The 20,229-nt window shown below is 48.1% G+C and overlaps 1 protein-coding gene across 1 annotated transcript in view; it reads right to left on the reverse strand.

Annotated features, from left to right (window-relative positions):
- MGAT4D (MGAT4 family member D) overlaps window positions 1-20,229 on the reverse strand; it is a 707,335-nt gene that overhangs the window by 205,031 nt on the left and 482,075 nt on the right. The window contains exon 7 of the mRNA XM_078676855.1: window positions 405-480. Coding sequence (XP_078532981.1) covers window positions 405-480 — 76 coding nt within the window. The remainder of the gene's footprint in view (window positions 1-404; window positions 481-20,229) is intronic.

Genomic DNA, 20,229 nt, shown 5'->3' on the forward strand with positions numbered 1-20,229 from the left:
CAAGTACAGAAGACTGTCACAGTCAGTAAATATTCAGTGAGAAACAGGAAGAACAGCATACATTGATAGACATTTTCATTGCGTAAAAAGAGGAAATTAAGAAAGCAGAATGGCAAATTACTTTGGGTCCTTCTGGGCTGAGCTTGGTAGCATAGTGGTAGCATTTAAAGTGTTAAACATTTTAATGGGGCTGAGGCCGTCCCAATAACAGCAAGGAAAAATATCATGCAAACAAAATTACCATCAAATATGAAAAATTCCACCATCCTAAAACACATTATGGAGTTTCGTTTTTGGGTTGCTAGTTTTTCAATAATTTAATTTAGCATTTCTAACCAGCCCCTATAAGTCCAGGATGCTCCTTAACAAGGAGTGTGCTTTTCATATCACTTTCAAGAACTTACCTGCACATAGAAAACACCCTTGGGCTGGGCATAAAGCATCAGTAGGCTATAGTCGAGATTCTGTTTCGTTCTCCACCTGAATCAAAACGAGAAGAATTTAGATGAGCATTGTTCAAAATTAGACATTGAAATATGACATAAATTTCCTCTTTCCTGCACTCAAAACGCTGCAAGAGGCAATCAAATTATCACGTTTAATTTTCCCTCACAACCTAAGTCTACACAAGAGTATGCAACCAAGGAATTAATGCACATCGCTACTTTGACTTATACCCAAAGAAGCACCATAACAAAGCGATGTATTGTCTGGCCCATAACAATTAGAGGCCAGATTCAAAAACAGATTATTGCTCTCTAGATGAATAAACGCGTGCCATGGCATTAAGCATGTTCGAGAAAGTTCTAAGCCACGGGTTCCTGACCTGTGAATTTCGAAACGTATGTGCAAGCATGTAGACACATTTCATGTATGTACATTTTTTCCAGACCCTTCAAAAACGGAATTCTGGAACTGTGAAAAATCGATTGGGAAATGTGTGATCTTTTATAAAATAAATGTTCAAGTTTCATTGAAACTGCTACTTCGGTCATGTATGAATCTAACTTAAGCGGGGATGTGGAATTTTAATTCATGAACTGAACATCATCTGCGCCATCTTGCCCATTCCTCAGACTCACGTATGAACATACACGACAGCCATTTTAGGTACCATGGTCTCCCTGTTCACGATCGATCATCAGCGCACTTCCCTGACCCTGCAAGCATCCCCCATGCACCCTGGCTGCCCCCGCTCTCACATGCATAAGTCATGAACCCTCCCCTTCCGCATGACTCTGTCTCTGGGAATCACACCCCGCGCCTGACCAACACCTCCTTTCCTTCCATGAATACCCTCTTTTAATGACCCCTTCCTCTGAGCCCGATTGTCTGCACGGACCGCTGGTCATCCCTTAGCCTGAGGATACAGTTTACTGCCCACTACTGTATGCACTCGCCCCTCTTCAAAGGAGCTACTATTGATCATGACCTCTCCACCCCCTGAGATTCGATCAGGCGCATACATTCCAAAGGAATTGGCGGAACACTCAGCTGCGTGATAGCCCCCTCCTATTGTATGGGGGGTGAGGACCTCTACTGTAGCCACGTGTTGGAATGAGCCGGAACTGGGGGGTACCGGGGATGCCTTTTTTCATTACTTCACAATGTCTTTATTGTAATAAAGAGCGGTCACATGTCGTAAACCAGTGTATAAAAGGCCAGGCCTCAGAGAGGCTGTTAGAGAGCACCTCGAGACGATACCTTGTTGTCCGATCTGATGTGTTCTGCTCCGTCGGAATAAAACTTGTTTCCTGTCTTCCTGTCTCCAGCGCCTGCCTCTTTATTTGATAAACTTCGCATGGTATTAGAGGCGTTTAACGCCGGGCAAAATTACTTAAGAAACATCGACTAAATCGCCTGACCATTTTTCTGACTTTCCTCAGGGAAAGAATTTGTAAAATAGGACCCAGGTATGGAAAGATAGCTTCTGTAATGCCGTGCTTCCCAAAACTGAAATGGAAAGTAACTTTACGCTTGATCTACAAATGATGAGGCTCAAACATCATGCTTGTAATCAGAACTAAATTGCTCATTTTGCATTTGTAAATGTTTGAAGTTTGCATCTGATTTATTTCTGTCATATACGTAATTTTCTCAAATGTTAAATACCAGAGCATTACAGCTATCACAAGAGAGCCATATAGCAGGCGTGTAATTATATTACTTGATTTCTAAATAATTCACAAAGTGCATCATCATATCAGTCACGATTGATGACAACAAAGTTAATGTTCACTTCCTCAGCTCTTGTGTCAAGCAATATAGTGAACTGAAATGTGACAAGTTAAGTGCCTTCCATCTACCATAAGGTACGGAAATCATCACAAATGCATACTATTATGTCTGCCATGGTGGTTCAACACCGGTGTAAAGAGTTACTACACAAACATTTATGATGGGTTTGCGACCCCTCTTCATTTATCAGGGTTTAAAAGTGACCACTGTGAACATACTCTGATTATTAAGCATGGCATCATAAATATTGCTCACAACATTCATATCAATTTAGGACATGCATTCCATCCATTTAGTTAAATGAAGACTGGGGCCTCATGTGTTTCAAGAGGAATTGCTGGCTTTGTGATTGGATGCGATAGCTTGAGTGAGAGAAAAATGCTAGTGCTGTTCTCCAAGAATTGAGTTTTTCTTCTCCCCACATTAACAATATCATATGTAATGTTGGCACCTATCGCACTGTTAGAAAGAATACCAATCTTCATGAAAAAGCATTCACAAAAATTCACTTTTGGAATAACAACATGTGTACTTTTTCAGTATACGTGCACTGTAGTGCCTAAACAGTCACACTAATTCCTTATTACCCATTACAACAAGTTATTGCATCACACCCACAGTGACATTTTTTACAACCCGTCAGCCATGGAAAAGCCATGTTTCAATGGCCAATACATTTCCACTTTTTTTCCGTACCACACACTTGCTTGTGAGCTGCCTTATTGAATTTGTGAAACAGTATATGCAGTGATAGGTACATTCTCTGCATCTGTAAACGTATATGTCAGGGTCTGTGTGCATGGGGACATGTACAATTGTTTGTGTGCATGGATGACTGAATGTTTGTTGGTATGTGTGTTCCAGCGTTTGTAAGTGCGTACGTCTGTATATGCATGAATGTTGTGGAGTTGAACGTCTCTGTCTCGATCGCCATGCATCACTGTGCTCCTCATTTCATCACCTAGCTGCCATGGTGAGTTTTCCTGGGCACAATATTCATGTCACTAGTCCATTACAGGTGCTGTAATTGATTTTTATGTTGATACCCACAACTATTCTAGAGTGATTTGCAATGTAAGGCTCCGCACAAAGAGTTACTTCTTTTTTCATTGACGACCAGCACTGACACGACAAAACCATGACCCAACTTTGCTGGTGGAAGTTGATGTATAATTGTGAGGTAGGGGCAATTTTCCCTGCACTACAAGTGTATAAGAGAACTTAAAGGTGGTAAAATCAGTCATAGCTCTACATTCACCTTGAGTGCATAGTACACCCTGAAAGTATGTAGTCCCGGGGTTGCACAGTGCTTTGTAAGATTTGTTGTAGACAAAGTAATTACTGGAATGATCCTCAGAACATCTCTCTCACTACTCTTTCCTTCATAAAACACTGCAGTCAAGAGCTGTGTGTCTGGTTTGAAATTACATCAACTTCAGTGGAGCAAGAAGGATTTTTTGCATCCACCTTCCCTGGTTTTAAACTTATCACCACGCCTCAATAATCTCCAATTGGTTCCAAGGCCAGAAAGATGTAAGTTCAAGCTACTCACCCACGCCTACAAAGCTCTCCACAACACCGGTCCAACTTTTCTCAACCACCACCTCAATTTCTATAGAAACAATACTAAAGTAGATAAAAGTCTATTTGGATTACCACCAAGCTGTGATAGGTTAGCAGTGCAACCATAATATGCCAAAGGCAAAGCAATCATAAGCTAAGGGAAGAAACATCACAGACCAACAGTATAGTCACCACATACCTAGATACAATCGTCGTACTACCAAGAACAGCCAAAAATCCATGAAACACAATCTCCTTATGCTCAGGCAGAGCCATCGCATGCCCAGGTACAGCCATCTAAGAGCACTTCAATTAATTAGAGGCTAACCTGGGTGCTGTCTGTGCAGGCGTTCCCTGATATTAATACAAATATTATCTGCATCTGCAACAAAAATGCAGGGCGATCTCACATATCTTGCAAAATACTCCTACAGTGTGTCCTTTAAAAGTTCAAAATTGGCCTACTTTGCAAATGTAGACCACTTTTTTAGCTATCTGGTTAACTAATGAAGGCCGATTTTATTTTGGTGCCCAAGCCTATTTTTATCCCAGTCCCACCCTGCATCTCCTTTCTTCTTTCCGATGTTTGGTTCTCTAGATTGAGTCATGAACTCCTACGTATTACCTACCCAGCCTTTACATGTACACCTGCCATAACATGCATGCTGTAGTTATAAACTGTCTCCATATCCGTTGCCCTGGGAGAAGTTCCAACCTTCAGCACGCTCTGTTTTCCACATATTACTACACATGACAAAATACCTCAATCCTCTGATAACCTTGTAAATATGAGTACTGTTAGACGGGGGACCTGGAGGGTCGGCCGAGCACAGTGATCGCACAGACAGGTAACTTCCCCCCCACAGATGGACACCACACAAAGATCAGGGTAACACCTTTTATAGGCACTTCTGGTAGTAGAGTGGTACGATACAAGGCGATCAGGACACGATGATCCTCTCAATTCTAGTCTCTAGTAAGGGAAGGGGGTAGCGGGACAGTCTTGGTACCCACGGGTACGGAGGTGTAACGGTGATAGCTCACAATCCTCGAGCTCGGTGTTCGGATGGGTCAGACCGCGGCAGCGCCGGCAGGTCCCGACGAGGTCGTAGGTGGCAACGGGCCGCGGCAGCGCCAGCAGGTCCCAACGAGGATGAAGGTTACAACGGGCCGCGGCAGCGCCAGCAGGTCCCACGAGAATGCAGGTTGCAACGGGCCGCGGCAGCGCCAGCAGGTCCCACGAGGATGAAGGTTACAACGGGCCGCGGCAGCACCAGCAGGTCCCACGAGGATGAAGGTTACAACGGGCCGCGGCAGCGCCAGCAGGTCCCACGAGGATGAAGTTTGCAGAGGGCCGCGGCAGCGCCAGCAGGCAGGACAATGGTTCACAAGGCAGGGCTGTGGCAGCGCCAGCAGTCCGTCAAGGATGAGTTCGTCGCGGTGTCTCTCGACTCCAGGATACAACTGCCTTCCTGTCCTGGGGCGGCCTCAGTTATAGGTCTGGCGCCCTTTGATGTCCGGACCCTCGCTCTTGGAGGTCGGGAGGTCTGGGATGAGGGAGTCCAGACACCCAGCAGGGGGGTGGAGCCAGCGCCCGAGGAGGCTGGGGGTGCTCGGCACCTGGCGGGGGAGAGCCATCGACACTTCTTACTCCCATTGACCTGCCAAGTGGTCCGTTCACCTCCTGGGTGGAGGGTGGTGCCGGGATGTCGGGCCTGGCCAGGCCCAGGGTTGGGGTCGGGCTGAGGCCGCGCGGCCGCGTGGTGCTGTGTCCAAGATGGCGGCTGGGCCGGGCAATGGTGCTGACGGTGGCCCGGGCCCTGTCCTGCGGGGAGGGAGCGAGCCCTTCATGTGGCCTGTCCAACATGCGTCCCCCCCAGCTGAAGGCGGGGAGAGTCACCCATCTTCTTGGGGACTTTCCTCGTCGAGGCGGAAAAAGCGGGACAGGCCGTCAGCGTTGGCGTGGTCTTGGCCAGGGCGATGCTCCACAGTGAAGTCCATCCCCTGCAGGGAGATGGACCATCGCAATAGTTTGGGGTTCTCCCCCCGCATCTGCATGAGCCATTGCAGGGGCCGATGATCTGTCTGTACCCGGAAATGGGTTCCGAAGAGGTACGGCCGGAGCTTCTTGAGGGCCCATACCACTGCGAAGGCCTCTCGCTCAATGGTGCTCCAGCGCTGTTCTCGGGGCAGTAGGCGTCTGCTGATGAAGGCCACGGGTTGGTCCACTCCTTCGGGGTTCAGTTGGGAGAGGACGGCCCCAATACCATGGTCGGAGGCATCGGTCTGCACGATGAACTCGCGGCTGTAGTCGGGGGCCTGGAGCACCGGAGCGGTGCACATGGCGGCCTTCAGCGTCTCGAAGGCCGTGTGACAGTCGGGAGTCCAGTTGACTCGTTTTGGGTTGTTCTTAGACGTGAGTTCCGTGAGGGGCCCCACAATGCTGCCATAGTCCCTCACAAACCGCCGGTAGTATCCGGTGAGCCCCAGGAAGGCTCGGACCTCTGTTTGTGTTTCGGGGGGTTGCCAGGACTGGATGGCAGCTACCTTGAGTTGGAGGGGGGCCACCAGACCGCTCCCCACTTGGTGTCCGAGGTAGGTCACGGACCCCTGGCCGATTTGGCACTTGCTGGCCTTTATGGTGAGGCCGGCCTGTTGGAGGGCCTGCAGGACCGCTCTGAGGTGGTGGAGGTGGTCGGCCCAGTGGCGGCTGTATACCGCGATGTCGTCCAGGTAGGCGGCGCTGAATTCTTCGAGGCCCGCCAATACCTGGTTCACCAGTCTTTGAAAGGTGGCTGGAGCGTTCTTCATGCCGAAGGGCATCACTCTGAAATGGTAGTGCCCGTCCGGGGTGGAGAAAGCGGAACGTTCTTGGGCCCTGGGGGTGAGGCCGATCTGCCAGTAGCCCGCTGTCAGGTCAAAGATGCTTAGGTAGCGGGCTGCCCCCATGCGGTCGACTAGTTCATCTGCTCGGGGGATAGGGTGAGCATCGGTTCGGGTGACCGCGTTCAGCCCCCGATAGTCGATGCAGAATCGGAGCTCCGGCGTGGTGCCCGGTGCCGCGGCCTTGGGGACCAGGACGACCGGGCTGGCCCAGGGACTGTCCGAAGGCTCGATGACCCCGAGGGCGAGCATCTTGGAGACTTCTTCTTGGATGCATGTACGTACCCGATCCGGAACTCGGTACGCCCGGTGTCGGACAGGAGGACTATCCCCCGTGTCCACGTCGTGCAGGCACCAGGAGGTGACTCCGGGTGCGAGGGAGAACAGGTTTGCGAACGGCAGCAGGAGGGCCCGACAATCTTGACGCTGCTCTGGGGTCAGGGCCTCGGAGAGTCGGACCCGTCCACCGAGCCATCTCTTTCCCGAGTCCTCAGTAGGTCAGGGAGGGGCTCGGAGTCTCCTTCTGTGCCACTGTCGGTCGCCATCAGCAGGCTGAGCTCTGAGCGCATGAAGTGGGGTTTGAGCCTGTTGGCGTGGAGGACCCGGAGGGGGTTCCGGGGGGACTCCAGGTCGATGAGATAGGTGACGGGACTCCTGCGCTCGATCACCTTGAAGGGCCCCGTCCATTTGTCTTGCAAGGCACACGGTTCGATGGGGGACATCACCCATACCTGCTGACCCGGTTCAAACTCGATGGAGGAGGCATGTTGGTCGTACCACTTCTTCATGTCCTCCTGACTGGCCTCCAGATTGGCTTTAGCGATCTCCCTGAATTTCCGGGTCTGATTTCGGAGGGTCAGGAGGTATTTGTAGACGTCCGGAGGGGTCTTTAGGGGGGCCATTTCCCATTCCTCCTTCACTAGGCTGAGAGGCCCGCGAACGGGGTGTCCGTACAGGAGTTCGAAGGGACTGAAGCCGAGGGACTTCTGGGGGACTTCTCGGTAGGCGAAGAGGAGGCACGGTAGTAGCACGTCCCACTGGCGGCGTAGGGGTTCTTCCAGCCCCATGATCATCCCCTTGAGGGTGCGGTTGAACCGCTCGACCAGTCCGTTCCCCTGGGGGTGATAGGGGGTGGTGAAGCGGTAAGTGACTCCGCACTGCTGCCAGAGGGATTTCATATACTTTGAAATAAAGTTTGTACCCCTGTCGCTGACGACTTCCCGGGGGAAGCCCACTCGAGAGAAGATCCCCATCAAGGCTCGACCCACTACTGGGGCCGTTATAGTACGGAGGGGGACCGCCTCAGGATAGCGGGTGGCGTGGTCCACCAGGACCAGGATGAAGCGATGTCCCTGTGCTGTTCGGGGGTCCAGGGGCCCCACAATGTCTATTCCCACCCTTTCGAACGGGGTGGTCACCACGGGGAATGGTTGTAGGGGTGCCTTGAGTTTGCGGCCGCTCTTCCCGCTGGCCTGGCAGGTCGGGCAGGACCGGCAATGGTTGGAGACGTCATTTCTCATTTTGGGCCAAAAAAAATGAGTCACCAGGCGGTGGTAGGTCTTGTCTTGGCCCAGGTGCCCGGCCAGGGGGACATCATGGGCTAGGTTCAACAGGAAGTCTCTGAAGTGGAGGGGCACCACCAGCACTCGCCCGGCCCCCAGTTCTGCGATTTTCTGCTCGCTGTACAAGAGATCATTGTCCCAATAAACCCAGTGGGCCCCGGTGGTGTCTCCTTGGCTCTGGGCGAGCGCTTGCTGTCGCAATCCTTCGAGGGAGGGGCAGGTCTTTTGCTCCTGCCGGAATTGTTCCTGGGTGGGCCCCCCTTCTTGACGCCACTGAGCCAGGTCGGGAAGCTCGGGGGGCTGTGTGGACCCCTCTGTGGTGGGGTCCGGGTGGTCGGTCTGGAGGAAGTCTTCTTCTGGAGTGATCGAGGGCAGAGGTGCTGCCCATTCTGGTTCTTCTGGTCTAGGGATGGTGCGGGTGGCCATGGACCGGGTGGTTACGCACGCCCAGTCCGGGAGACCCAACATCCCCAGATGCTCTCTTCTTTCTACAGCGGCCCACGGGGAGCTCTCGAGATCGTTCCCCAGGAGGCAGTCCACGGGGGCATCGTCGCGGACAGTTACTTTCAGCATGCCGGACACTCCTCCCCATTCGAAGGGGACGCAGGCCATCCGACACAGGCTCTCCGAGTTATCTGCCGATCGGACGGGGCAAAGTACGTTTGGTAGGATTTGTTCTGGGGTCACCAGGTGACAACGGACGGCCGTCACACTGGCCCCGGTGTCACGCAGGGCCTCGGCCTTGCGCCCATTGATGCTCACCCATTGGCTGTACTTCCGAGTGTTGGCGGGCAGGGGAGTCCGCGGGACCATGTCTCTTCCTCCCAGGCATGCCAGGGTCATGGCGTCGGGTTCCCACTCGAACTGCTCCGACTCATAGGTCTCCGTGTCTTCGGAGACTTGTTCTTCTCCCAGGGCGGCGGCCGCCATCTGGCGGGGCCCGGGGACCTGGTTCTTCGGGCAGGTCGGGTCACTGGCATAGTGGCCGACTCGCTGGCATCGATGACACGTCACGTTAGCTCGGAACCCCGGGCGCATCGGGGGGTTTCCCCGGCCTGCTGGGGCCGGGGTGGCGTTAGTGGGCGCGGCCGGGGCGGCGTCTCTGCCCCGGCCCGGGCCTCCTCCTCCTCCTCGGGGACGATGATGACCTTGGTTGGTTCTGTTCAGCTCATTCGGCCCACTCCGGGCCACTCGGGTGCTCTCCCACCGGTCAGCCTCGGTGGCGAGCTGCCGGGGTTCAGTCAATTTACTGTCGAGGAGGTGCTGCCTGAGCTCGACGAAGCAGTTGTTGGAGAGGTGCTCCCACACAATGAGATTGAAGAGTTGTTCGTAAGTGGTTACGTTGTTACCCTTGATCCACCCCTCGAAGGCTCGGCTGAAATAGTTCACGTATTCCAACCACGTTGTACCTGGGATCCGGGTGCAGTTGCGGAACCTCTGGCGGTACATTTCGGGTGTAAGCCCATATCGACTGAGGAGGGCGGCCTTCATGTGGTCATAGGACGTCATTTGATGGTCCGGAAGCTGCAGCAGGGCATCACGACCCTCGTTGACGAATCTCCCCCATAGACCGGCTCCCCAGTCACTTCGAGCGACCCGGTGGGCGGTCATGGCAATCTCATAGGCCTTGAACCACTGCTGTATGTCGTCGTTCCGGTGATATTCTCGGACCACATCCTTGGGGATGTGGACCTTCTGCTCGGTAGGACCCGGGGAGTGCGGTTGCTCGGGCACCCCTAGGTTTTTGTTCAGTTTGCGTATTTCTATCTCCGCTAGTTTGCACTCGTGCTCGTATGCCAGTCTTTTTTCTTCGAGGTCTCTCTGTCTCTGTTTTTCCTCTCTCTCTTCTCTGAGCCGTAAGTGTTCTAAGTTTATTTTTTGTTCCGCCAGTTTCAATTCTCCGTCTAATCTGAGTCGTGCCAAGTCTAACTCGTGTAATCTATTTTTTTCCCGCTCTTGGATCTCTTCACGGGAAGGGCCTGTTCTCCGTTCCTCCGTCCGGGTGGTGTTGACTTCCGGGGCTGCGGGGTCCCGGGGGGTTGCGGTATTTGTCTCTGTCCAGGCCTCTAGGGCGTTTTTGAAGTCTTCCTTTGTGCTTAGCCCGGTGGTAGCAATGCCTAAGTCCATGCAAAATTATTTTAGCTCTCGGTGGCTGTATTCCTCCAGCTTTTCCATCTGGAACTTCTCTGCTGATCCGCTCTCTTTGGTCGTCATTGTGGTTTAGTCGTAGGGTGAGTTACTGTCTGTACGGTACGCGTTGGTTCGGATCCCGCCGCTGCCACCAATGTTAGACGGGGGACCTGGAGGGTCGGCCGAGCACAGTGATCGCACAGACAGGTAACTTCCCCCCCACAGATGGACACCACACAAAGATCAGGGTAACACCTTTTATAGGCACTTCTGGTAGTAGAGTGGTACGATACAAGGCGATCAGGACACAATGATCCTCTCAATTCTAGTCTCTAGTAAGGGAAGGGGGTAGCGGGACAGTCTTGGTACCCACGGGTACGGAGGTGTAACGGTGATAGCTCACAATCCTCGAGCTCAGTGTTCGGATGGGTCAGACCGCGGCAGCGCCGGCAGGTCCCGAAGAGGTCGTAGGTGGCAACGGGCCGCGGCAGCGCCAGCAGGTCCCAACGAGGATGAAGGTTACAACGGGCCGCGGCAGCGCCAGCAGGTCCCACGAGAATGCAGGTTGCAACGGGCCGCGGCAGCGCCAGCAGGTCCCACGAGGATGAAGGTTACAACGGGCCGCGGCAGCGCCAGCAGGTCCCACGAGGATGAAGGTTACAACGGGCCGCGGCAGCGCCAGCAGGTCCCACGAGGATGAAGGTTGCAGAGGGCCGCGGCAGCGCCAGCAGGCAGGACAATGGTTCACAAGGCAGGGCTGTGGCAGCGCCAGCAGTCCGTCAAGGATGAGTTTGTCGCGGTGTCTCTCGACTCCAGGATACAACTGCCTTCCTGTCCTGGGGCGGCCTCAGTTATAGGTCTGGCGCCCTTTGATGTCCGGACCCTCGCTCTTGGAGGTCGGGAGGTCTGGGATGAGGGAGTCCAGACACCCAGCAGGGGGGTGGAGCCAGCGCCCGAGGAGGCTGGGGGTGCTCGGCACCTGGCGGGGGAGAGCCATCGACACTTCTTACTCCCATTGACCTGCCAAGTGGTCCGTTCACCTCCTGGGTGGAGGGTGGTGCCGGGATGTCGGGGCCTGGCCAGGCCCAGGGTTGGGGTCGGGCTGAGGCCGCGCGGCCGCGTGGTGCTGTGTCCAAGATGGCGGCTGGGCCGGGCAATGGTGCTGACGGTGGCCCGGGCCCTGTCCTGCGGGGAGGGAGCGAGCCCTTCATGTGGCCTGTTTCACCAGCTACACAGTTCTAGAAATGTAAACAACAATGAGGTACATGGGAAGCATGACTGGTGATAGGACGGGCATTGTCTGACTCCGTTTCATCAAAATATATAGATTGGGACATTGGTCCGCCACACATGCAGAGAGAGTTACATTTGTATTTGAGATAATAAAGTGCATGAGTACCCAGAGATAATTAAGTTCATAAGAAGGAATTTAAATCAAATTTAAAATAATTATGTGTGCTTTAGGAAAGAAATTACACCACGTTTCTTTGAAGAAATTGAAGCAAGCAAAGTTAATTATCTCAGCTTGTTTCGTCCTCATGTTATGCCAGGTTTAACATATATCAAGAGGATATAGAAAAAGATGTTTGTAATCTATACATGTGTAAATCTCTCCACGGTCGGACTGGCCTATAGGGCAAGCAGGCAGTGCCCGATGGGCTAATCAGATAGTTCAGGGTGTGGGTCAGTTTCTTAGCAGTTTGTAGGCCGTTTTTATGGCAAGGTGGGCTGCTTTTTACTGTTGATTTCCCTGATATTAATACAAATATTATCTGCATCTGCAACAAAAATGCAGGGCGATCTCACATATCTTGCAAAATACTCCTACAGTGTGTCCTTTAAAAGTTCAAAATTGGCCTACTTTGCAAATGTAGACCACTTTTTTAGCTATCTGGTTAACTAATGAAGGCCGATTTTATTTTGGTGCCCAAGCCTATTTTTATCCCAGTCCCACCCTGCATCTCCTTTCTTCTTTCCGATGTTTGGTTCTCTAGATTGAGTCATGAACTCCTACGTATTACCTACCCAGCCTTTACATGTACACCTGCCATAACATGCATGCAGTAGTTATAAACTGTCTCCATATCCGTTGCCCTGGGAGAAGTTCCAACCTTCAGCACGCTCTGTTTTCCACATATTACTACACATGACAAAATACCTCAATCCTCTGATAACCTTGTAAATATGAGTACAGATAACACAGCTCTGTATTGTGAGCTTATGATGTGATGTTAAACTACTCTTGCATCTTACTATGAGTAAGCAGCGCCTGCATGGAATGTTGGCAGTCTTTTGGTGGGATAGTTTTAGTGGGGGCAGTTGGAACCTGGGAGATGTGCTGGGCTACTGACCGTGTTAGTAGAGCTGTGCTTATGGAATAAACTTCTTAGAAACTTCAACAAGTGTGGTATCTTTACACTGGAGATGCTTGATTGGAGGCAATATTTGGGAAGAGAAATTTGCAAGTGTGGAAGCAGAGTTACTTTCCCCAGACATTCACTGTCAGTTACAGTGGTATGCTAATTGATGTACTGGGTTATGTGGTTAAGATACATTGGGTTCAAAGGCAGAGAAACTATTGGCAAGGTTTATGTGGCAAACAAAGGTAACAACGTGTTGGGATGTAGACACCAAAGGGATATTGAGACTACTCTCAACCCGAATGCTTCTAACAAGGTAATGTTGATTGATAATTGAGGTGTAAGTGAATCCTTTTGTATGGAGTTTCCCGAGGTGTTCAGAGATGATCTTGGCCTTCTTACGAATTTTGAACACTGTATTGTTCTTGGAAAAGGGTCATAACCATGTGTCCACAAGGTGCGCAAGGTTCCTAATTTGATACTTTGGCCACTTAAGAAAAAATTGACCAAGTTACACCTCTGTGGGCTTAGAGATTTGTAAGGTTGTCAATTGGTTTAGCTTCTAGGGCAGCTTGCTTACAGAGGATTATGAAAATGGCTTTGGGGGATGTGCCAAATGTCTTGTTTTTTCAATATGCCATTTTTATTTATGGGAGGAATGCTTTGGAGCAGGGGTCCCCAACCTTTTAGGTAATAAGAGCTACTTATGTTCAATGGAAATCATCTTGATCCACTATTTCTGTTAGTGTTGTTATTAGTAACTACATCAGATAATGATAAATTAGTGTTCAACATATGCAAGGTTAGCAGCAGTGACCACATCAATGCAGGGTTGCCAGCAGTAATGTAAAAAAGGATTTGTCAATTTGAAGTGCCTCTACATGGATAATGCATAACAGCCATAGCTGAAATGCCACTGGCACCAATAAAATATTTATAACAAATAGTCTCCAGTGTTGTATAATTCATCAAACAAATATTAGATTTTAGTATAATTTGGATATTATGAGTTCGACAAAAATGGACACATTTTCATCTCAAAAACACCCTTTTCAAACAGACGTTGATATAAAAACACCCTTTTCTATTTTTATATACATATATTAATTGAGCCAAGAAAAAGCTTCAAATTTAGCAGGCTGCACTGCATACAGGAGAGCTACTCTCAAGTAGTTGGAAAGCTACCAGTAGCTCACAAGCTACTGGTTGCAGAAGCCTGCTTTGGAGCATGATGATACTTTGAGTCAAGTGTTGAGGAAACAAGCAAAGAGTGGATTGACTGTAAAGAAACAGAAGTGTGAATTGGGGATAACATCTGTGACTTACTTGAGTCATGTGATACCAGGAGAAGGTATTCAGCCTAATTCACCCCTCATGTCGGCTGACAAAGGAGCAAGGGCGATCCTTCTTAGGCCTGGTTTTGTTCAATTGAATCTGAACAACCAGAGAGGTTGGTATAATGATTATATTCCGGTTGCGAGAACCTTTAAATATGGTAATAGCATTCTGCCTATTGATTATGTGTTGGTTCCAATGTACCAGTTTCCTAGGGTGAAAACATTTAGAGTTCTTGGAATGGGGCCTACTGACCATCCTGCCCTCAGTTTGGAGTTTAACGATGCTTTCCTGACTGGTCCAAATGCCTCTCTGCCCTTAGAGGTAGTCTATCATAAGAGAGAACACATGTTTTGATCACAGAAGATGCACTGCTGGCTCTTTTTCTAATTGATTTTGAGCATTTAGACCTAGACGTCGGTCGAGATTTGTTGCATTGGTTTGACAGGCAAATAAGGCAACTATTAGCCCATTCTAATCGAGCAATGTGGGGTCCTCATTTAACAAGTGGTACAATAGATAAAGGGTCCAATTGGTTCGATGATGATTGCCAGGAGAATAGAAGAGTTCTAAACAGGAGTGGTCGACGATTTAAGTTAAATCCAGTTGTCACCAGCCCAAGAACAACTATGGTGGCCTCGAAAATTGCTTACCAACACTTATGTGCCCATAAAAAGAGAGAGTTTTATAGAGTAAATTAGGAGTTACACTAACTGTCATTGCAGATAATATTAGTAAGCATTTCTGGCGACTAATGAACTCTGTAACCCTCTCATGTTCATTGTCCCTTGAGGCCCAGATAAGCGAAGAAGACTGCTATACTTTTATCTAACCTCCATACAGTGGGGGAAACTCTGAGAATTTGTTAGCGGTTCGGGCCAGCTCTGAAACGGAGGCAGGAGTGATTGCAATCACTCAGATGGGAGAAATGCTGTCTGAAACAATTAGTAATATGAAAGTCTCTAGGGCTGGTGGTCTGGATGGGCTAACATCGGTAATATTCAAGAAAGAACCCAGCAAACGGGGATTAAGTTTGAGTGGGTTTTTCCAGTGTGTAACTTGTACAGGAATCCTCCTAGATTCATGGAAAGGAGCCATAGTGAAGCCCTTTCATAAAAAAGGCAAAAAGGATCAGCATGCTAATTATGTCTGATTTTCCTTCTTGATATTCCTTTTTAACTCTTTGCACAGACATTATTAAAACATCTGACTGCCTGGGCTTTTAAAACTGGACTGATCCTTGTTGAGCGAGGAGGCTTCAGACGAAAGCATTCAACGATGGACCACTATTTGACGCTCGGGGAATTGCAAGGAAGTCAATGGAGTCGGTAGGTGGCCTTTGCTGCTGCTTTGTTGACTTATGAGCGGCTTTCAAGAGGGTGGACAGTGGTACACTTTGGTGCAAACTTCAACAGTGGAATATATCTGGAGCCCTGTTAGAGCTTCTGATGAAGCTTCACAGTGATAAATGGGCCCAAGTCTACCTGGACGGGCAAGCCAGCCTTTCGAGGAAAACAACACCCCTGCTGTTTAGTTTGTTCATTACAGATCTCCCATTGACATTAAGTTGCATACATGATTATTCTCCAAAGGTAAGGGGTAGGCATATTAGTTGTCTTATGTATGCCGTTGATTAAGTAGTAATGGACCTTACGCCTATAGGACTTCATCGGAAAATAAATTCCCTGAATTTTTAGGCTCTTGAAAACAAATTAACAATAAATGTTGACAAGACAAAGACATTATTTTTCGCTAGAAAGAAAAATAAATTCACTTGGTTTTTAGGTGATGTACGACTGGAGCAGGTCAGAGAGTATACGTATCTGGGCATGATCTTCTTTGATGACTTGAGATGGGATAAGCATATGGCTTCCCAAAGACGTGAACTAATCAATAGAAGTGGATAGCCTGGAATAATTTGATTGTAAATATGGCAGCTACAACTTTGAACCATTATGTAAAGTTAATCAAGGCAAATTAATTCCCCAGGCTCTGTATGGAACAGAGGTCCTGGCAATGGATACCATAGTCTGATGGGAAGGCTTAGAGGGTAGTGCTTTGAAATTGCAAATTGATGTATCTAAAAATTTGATTATTGAAGCCGTAAGGCGAGAGTTAAGATCCACAGCCTGGAGTGCATTGGGAGATGCCAGAGCCTTACGTTTTTATTTTTTGAGTAAAAATGGGGCTCCAGGTGACAAGCTGTCAGTACTAATCTCACCTGAGATATTGTGAGTTCTCTACAGAACAAATAACCATGTGACAATGTTTTAAGCGACTGGGAATCCCTGGCATGCAAGCTGTGCCCCTCAATCAAATAAAGGGCACCCTTAGGCAATGTGCTATTGAAACCAGTTGGTGGGAGGAATTTCAGTATCTCAGGGGTAAGATTTCAGTCATTCCTTTCCTAGCCTTGCAGGAGAGTATGAACCTTTTTTCAGTGGACCAAAATTTTGAAGTTTGAGCAAGTGGTACTACTGGGAATGGCTTACAGTCTAAAGAGTTCAACAGATCTAGGAAGCTAGCTTCTCAGTTCAATTATTATGTAATGCATGAATGTCTCCATAAATAGTTAGTAGTGTTTCTATTAATATTTGTTAGCTCTACCCTTTCAATTTTACTTTGTTGTTTAGTGGGGGGTGTGTTGTGGGCTCAGACATGATGTTAAACTATTGTTCCTTCCTGCTATGATTAAGTAGCGCATGTATGGAATGTTGGCAGCCTTTGGGTGGAAGAGTTCTAGTGGGGGCAGTTGGAGGCTGGGAGCTGTGCCGGGCTGCTGACAGGGTTAGTGGTGCTGTGTTTATGGAATAAACTTCAACAAATGAGGGATCTTAGCAATCTGCTAATTCGCCTCCGTTTTGACGTTCACTATCCTGTTTTCACACATTAGTATAGAGAACCAAGCATTGCCAATATTTCTCAGTTATGACATTCAGGAGCCTCTACTTTTGCACATCGGTGTAAAGAACCAAGGTACCTCTATTCCAACTCTCACTAGCCTGATTTCTACACCGTACAGGTTACACAACTCCCCAAGGAACTCAGTCGTGATCTAAAGTGCTCCTGTTTCTCCACACCTAGACAGACTTCTGTCAGCATGCTTCATAGCTGGCCTTCAGGGTCTGAGGCAAATGTATACAAAAACTAAACCCACAAATATAATGCTCCTATATAAGAATTGCATAGGCTGATTTCAAGAAACCTACCACAAATGTATTTTGTTGAATGAAGCTTCTTATCTTTCAGTTGTACACTATGGCATATGGAATCTGAGTGGGGCGCCCGGTGAAATGTGCTGAAGCCCCACCTCCGACATCCAGACACCCATTCTGGGCGAAGATGACCAGTGACTGAGGAGGTCCCCCCAGGTCCAAGAATCCTGTGCCCCCTTTCAATGCGAAGGATGGGGGTCCTGTGTTATCTCCTTGTTAGTACAACAGAATAGTTTATTTGCATAGAACTACAGAGAGCCACATTGGCTGCTGCATGAACAAAGTTGACTGCTGTAACAGTATTAAAATTTGAATTACTGTATGTTCTATGTGTGTATATTGTACAACCCTGAGACTGGTACATGTGCTTCAGTTTCTGCTAGTATACTAAGGAATTTCTTCGGCAGGCCAACATGTTTCAGCCCTTAGGCCAGTCTTTGCACTGAGGAATGCCTAAACGTTGAGTATATTCTTCAGCACTAAGTGCTGACTAAACAATGAAGAATGACTGTGCACCCGGCGCGGCATATAACTAACTTCAAGTGCATGATCTGCATGCACACTGTGGATTTATGGTAGCGTGCCGCACTTCCAGATCACTACATGCCAGCAGGAGATTCTATCCAGTCCTGAAACATTTTTTTGTATTGAAGTGTAAGGTGAAAGCCCAGGGTTAGAAAAGTGGTGTCCTGCCAACATGAAGTGATGTTGGCCTGTGAAAACCCTATTGGCTTGCCCGCTTCTACCACTAGTACAAGTGCATCTAGGAATCACAGAGGTTAGATTACCAGGTGATTCTATGTTAGCAATGACACAAAGCTGCAGGCCTAAGCTCTACTTTGATATATTGTAGCCTGTTAGTTTATTACAATGTCATTCTTTTACATCAAGAATACAGCTACAAGAATTCACAAGGCTGTTATTTCAAATCCCTAGCCAGCAATACCCCATCCGTGATTATATGGGGTAATGTGATATATTTACCATGTCGGTGGTATATGATCTGTACGGGGGAAACCCTGAGGACACACTAACATACTACATTCTGAGACAGCAGAATCTCTGGAGACTGTGTTACATGTCGCTCCTCCCAAATGCTAGCAGTGGCATCATGGAAAATGATGATGCTCTCTGCAAAGGGTATTGAGGAACCCATGTATGATCCAGCTAACAATTTTCAGCAGTTAAATAGGCAGACTGGATGCACCTGACCATTAGAACATGGGTTGGTCCACTAAATGTTTTACAGCAAAAAAAGTTATCCCAACCTAGTAGAAGATATAGTTCACTTTTTCTTTTAATTTTGCTACAGGTATAGGCATGTCAGATGTGCCACTAGGCCTAACTCGTGGTAGTATTACTGAATAGTGAAAAGACGTGTGCCAATTAAAGTTTTGCCTTCTCTACTCACTATTCAAAACGTGTTAGTTTTAGCTGATACCTGGGTGGAAAGAGAAATACAAGACATCAAATACTGTGTATTCTCAAGCTGCATTCTTGAATTGTGTAGTCATGGCTTTGATGCTCATCTGCACCGTGTATCACATTGCTGGTCACATGTTGTGCGCAATCGATCAGTCATCATACATGCTAGTTGAAAATGTATTCTCTGCAAGTGTATAACAATAGGGGGTATGTTGCGTCAAGATATGTTTAGACATGTGGTTATTATTGCGATATCCTGAACGATTATTTCTCATTTTAGTATGTGAACGATCTTTTATTTTAATTTGGCAGCTTTATATAGCAGGGAAGTCGCTCAAGGGCAGTAATGAGCGATGTCCATGAGAATCAGAATAAACACCTTTTTGTTTCTTAGTTTTTGGTTACAGGGGTTTTGACTGATTTGCCCAGATTCTAGTTTGTTGAAACAAGGCCGGGATTTGAAACTTCGATTCTCAGTTCCAAAGTCGGCAGCTCTAGCGGCATGGACACAACTCCTTATTGACAACACGTGGCCGATCATAAGTATGTGGTGCATACCTGAATTTTCTTTGTCCTTTCCTCTTCTTTAAATACTTCAATGTCTATTACAAATAAATTCAGTATGTGATTGTTATGTTCATGTGTATTCCTCGGATGTATAAAACCATTAGGACTGTAATATTATTCCGAATCTCTATTTCTGTTTGGTTTTGTTACATCTACAAACTCTTCAAAAGTTACATAATATTTTAGTATACCTGCTCTTTGGAGCTATTCTCTTTCTCATTTTGAGATAGGACTAGAACTCGTTTGATATCTTTAAAAGAGTTGTGCCAAGCCACCTTGCAATTAGATTAATTCATGGCTCGTAGTAATTGCCTGTTCTTAAATTAAAGAAGAATGTTGACCATAAAAAACGCATTGCAACGCCTTTGCTTCTGCTAATTAAAAAAACAAAAAACATTAGAGTGGAAAAAATTGACAGCCATTTGGTATATCATCGCAGTAAAGCAACCTCCACTTATAATGGCAATCAGACAGGAGTAGACGTGTATATTTTGCTGACATCTGCACTGCATCTGTAAGGGAAAGAGCTGAGTGTGACGTCAGGTGAATGCGTAGGACGTAATGGACTGTATCCTGGGTCGTGACCCCTGTTGTACCTGCGGCGCCTCATCCTCTTCACGCTCCTAGTAGCATTTACATGGTCGTGCCCGGCTGTGCCAGGTGGTAAGGTGGTACAGTCCTCCAGAAACCATGTAAAGCTGTGACTTAAGGCGGGGAAATGGCAACACAATCTTAGTGCAACTGCACTCAGTCCACACAGACAGATGATCTGTAATTCGGGGCATGATGTCATCAATTTTCAGTTTAAGTGTGTTAAATAAACAGCTGGTGCGTTAGGCAGGACACAAACCATTAGCTGGGATGAGTAATGCCCTGAGCTAATAAAATGCTACCGCAGAGCAAAGATAACACTGCACACAAGGCAAAGGGCGGACGCATCCATTTAACATC

The sequence above is a fragment of the Lissotriton helveticus genome, chromosome 2_1 (genome assembly GCF_964261635.1).
Source record: "Lissotriton helveticus chromosome 2_1, aLisHel1.1, whole genome shotgun sequence".
In the NCBI taxonomy this organism is placed as follows: Eukaryota; Metazoa; Chordata; class Amphibia; order Caudata; family Salamandridae; genus Lissotriton; species Lissotriton helveticus.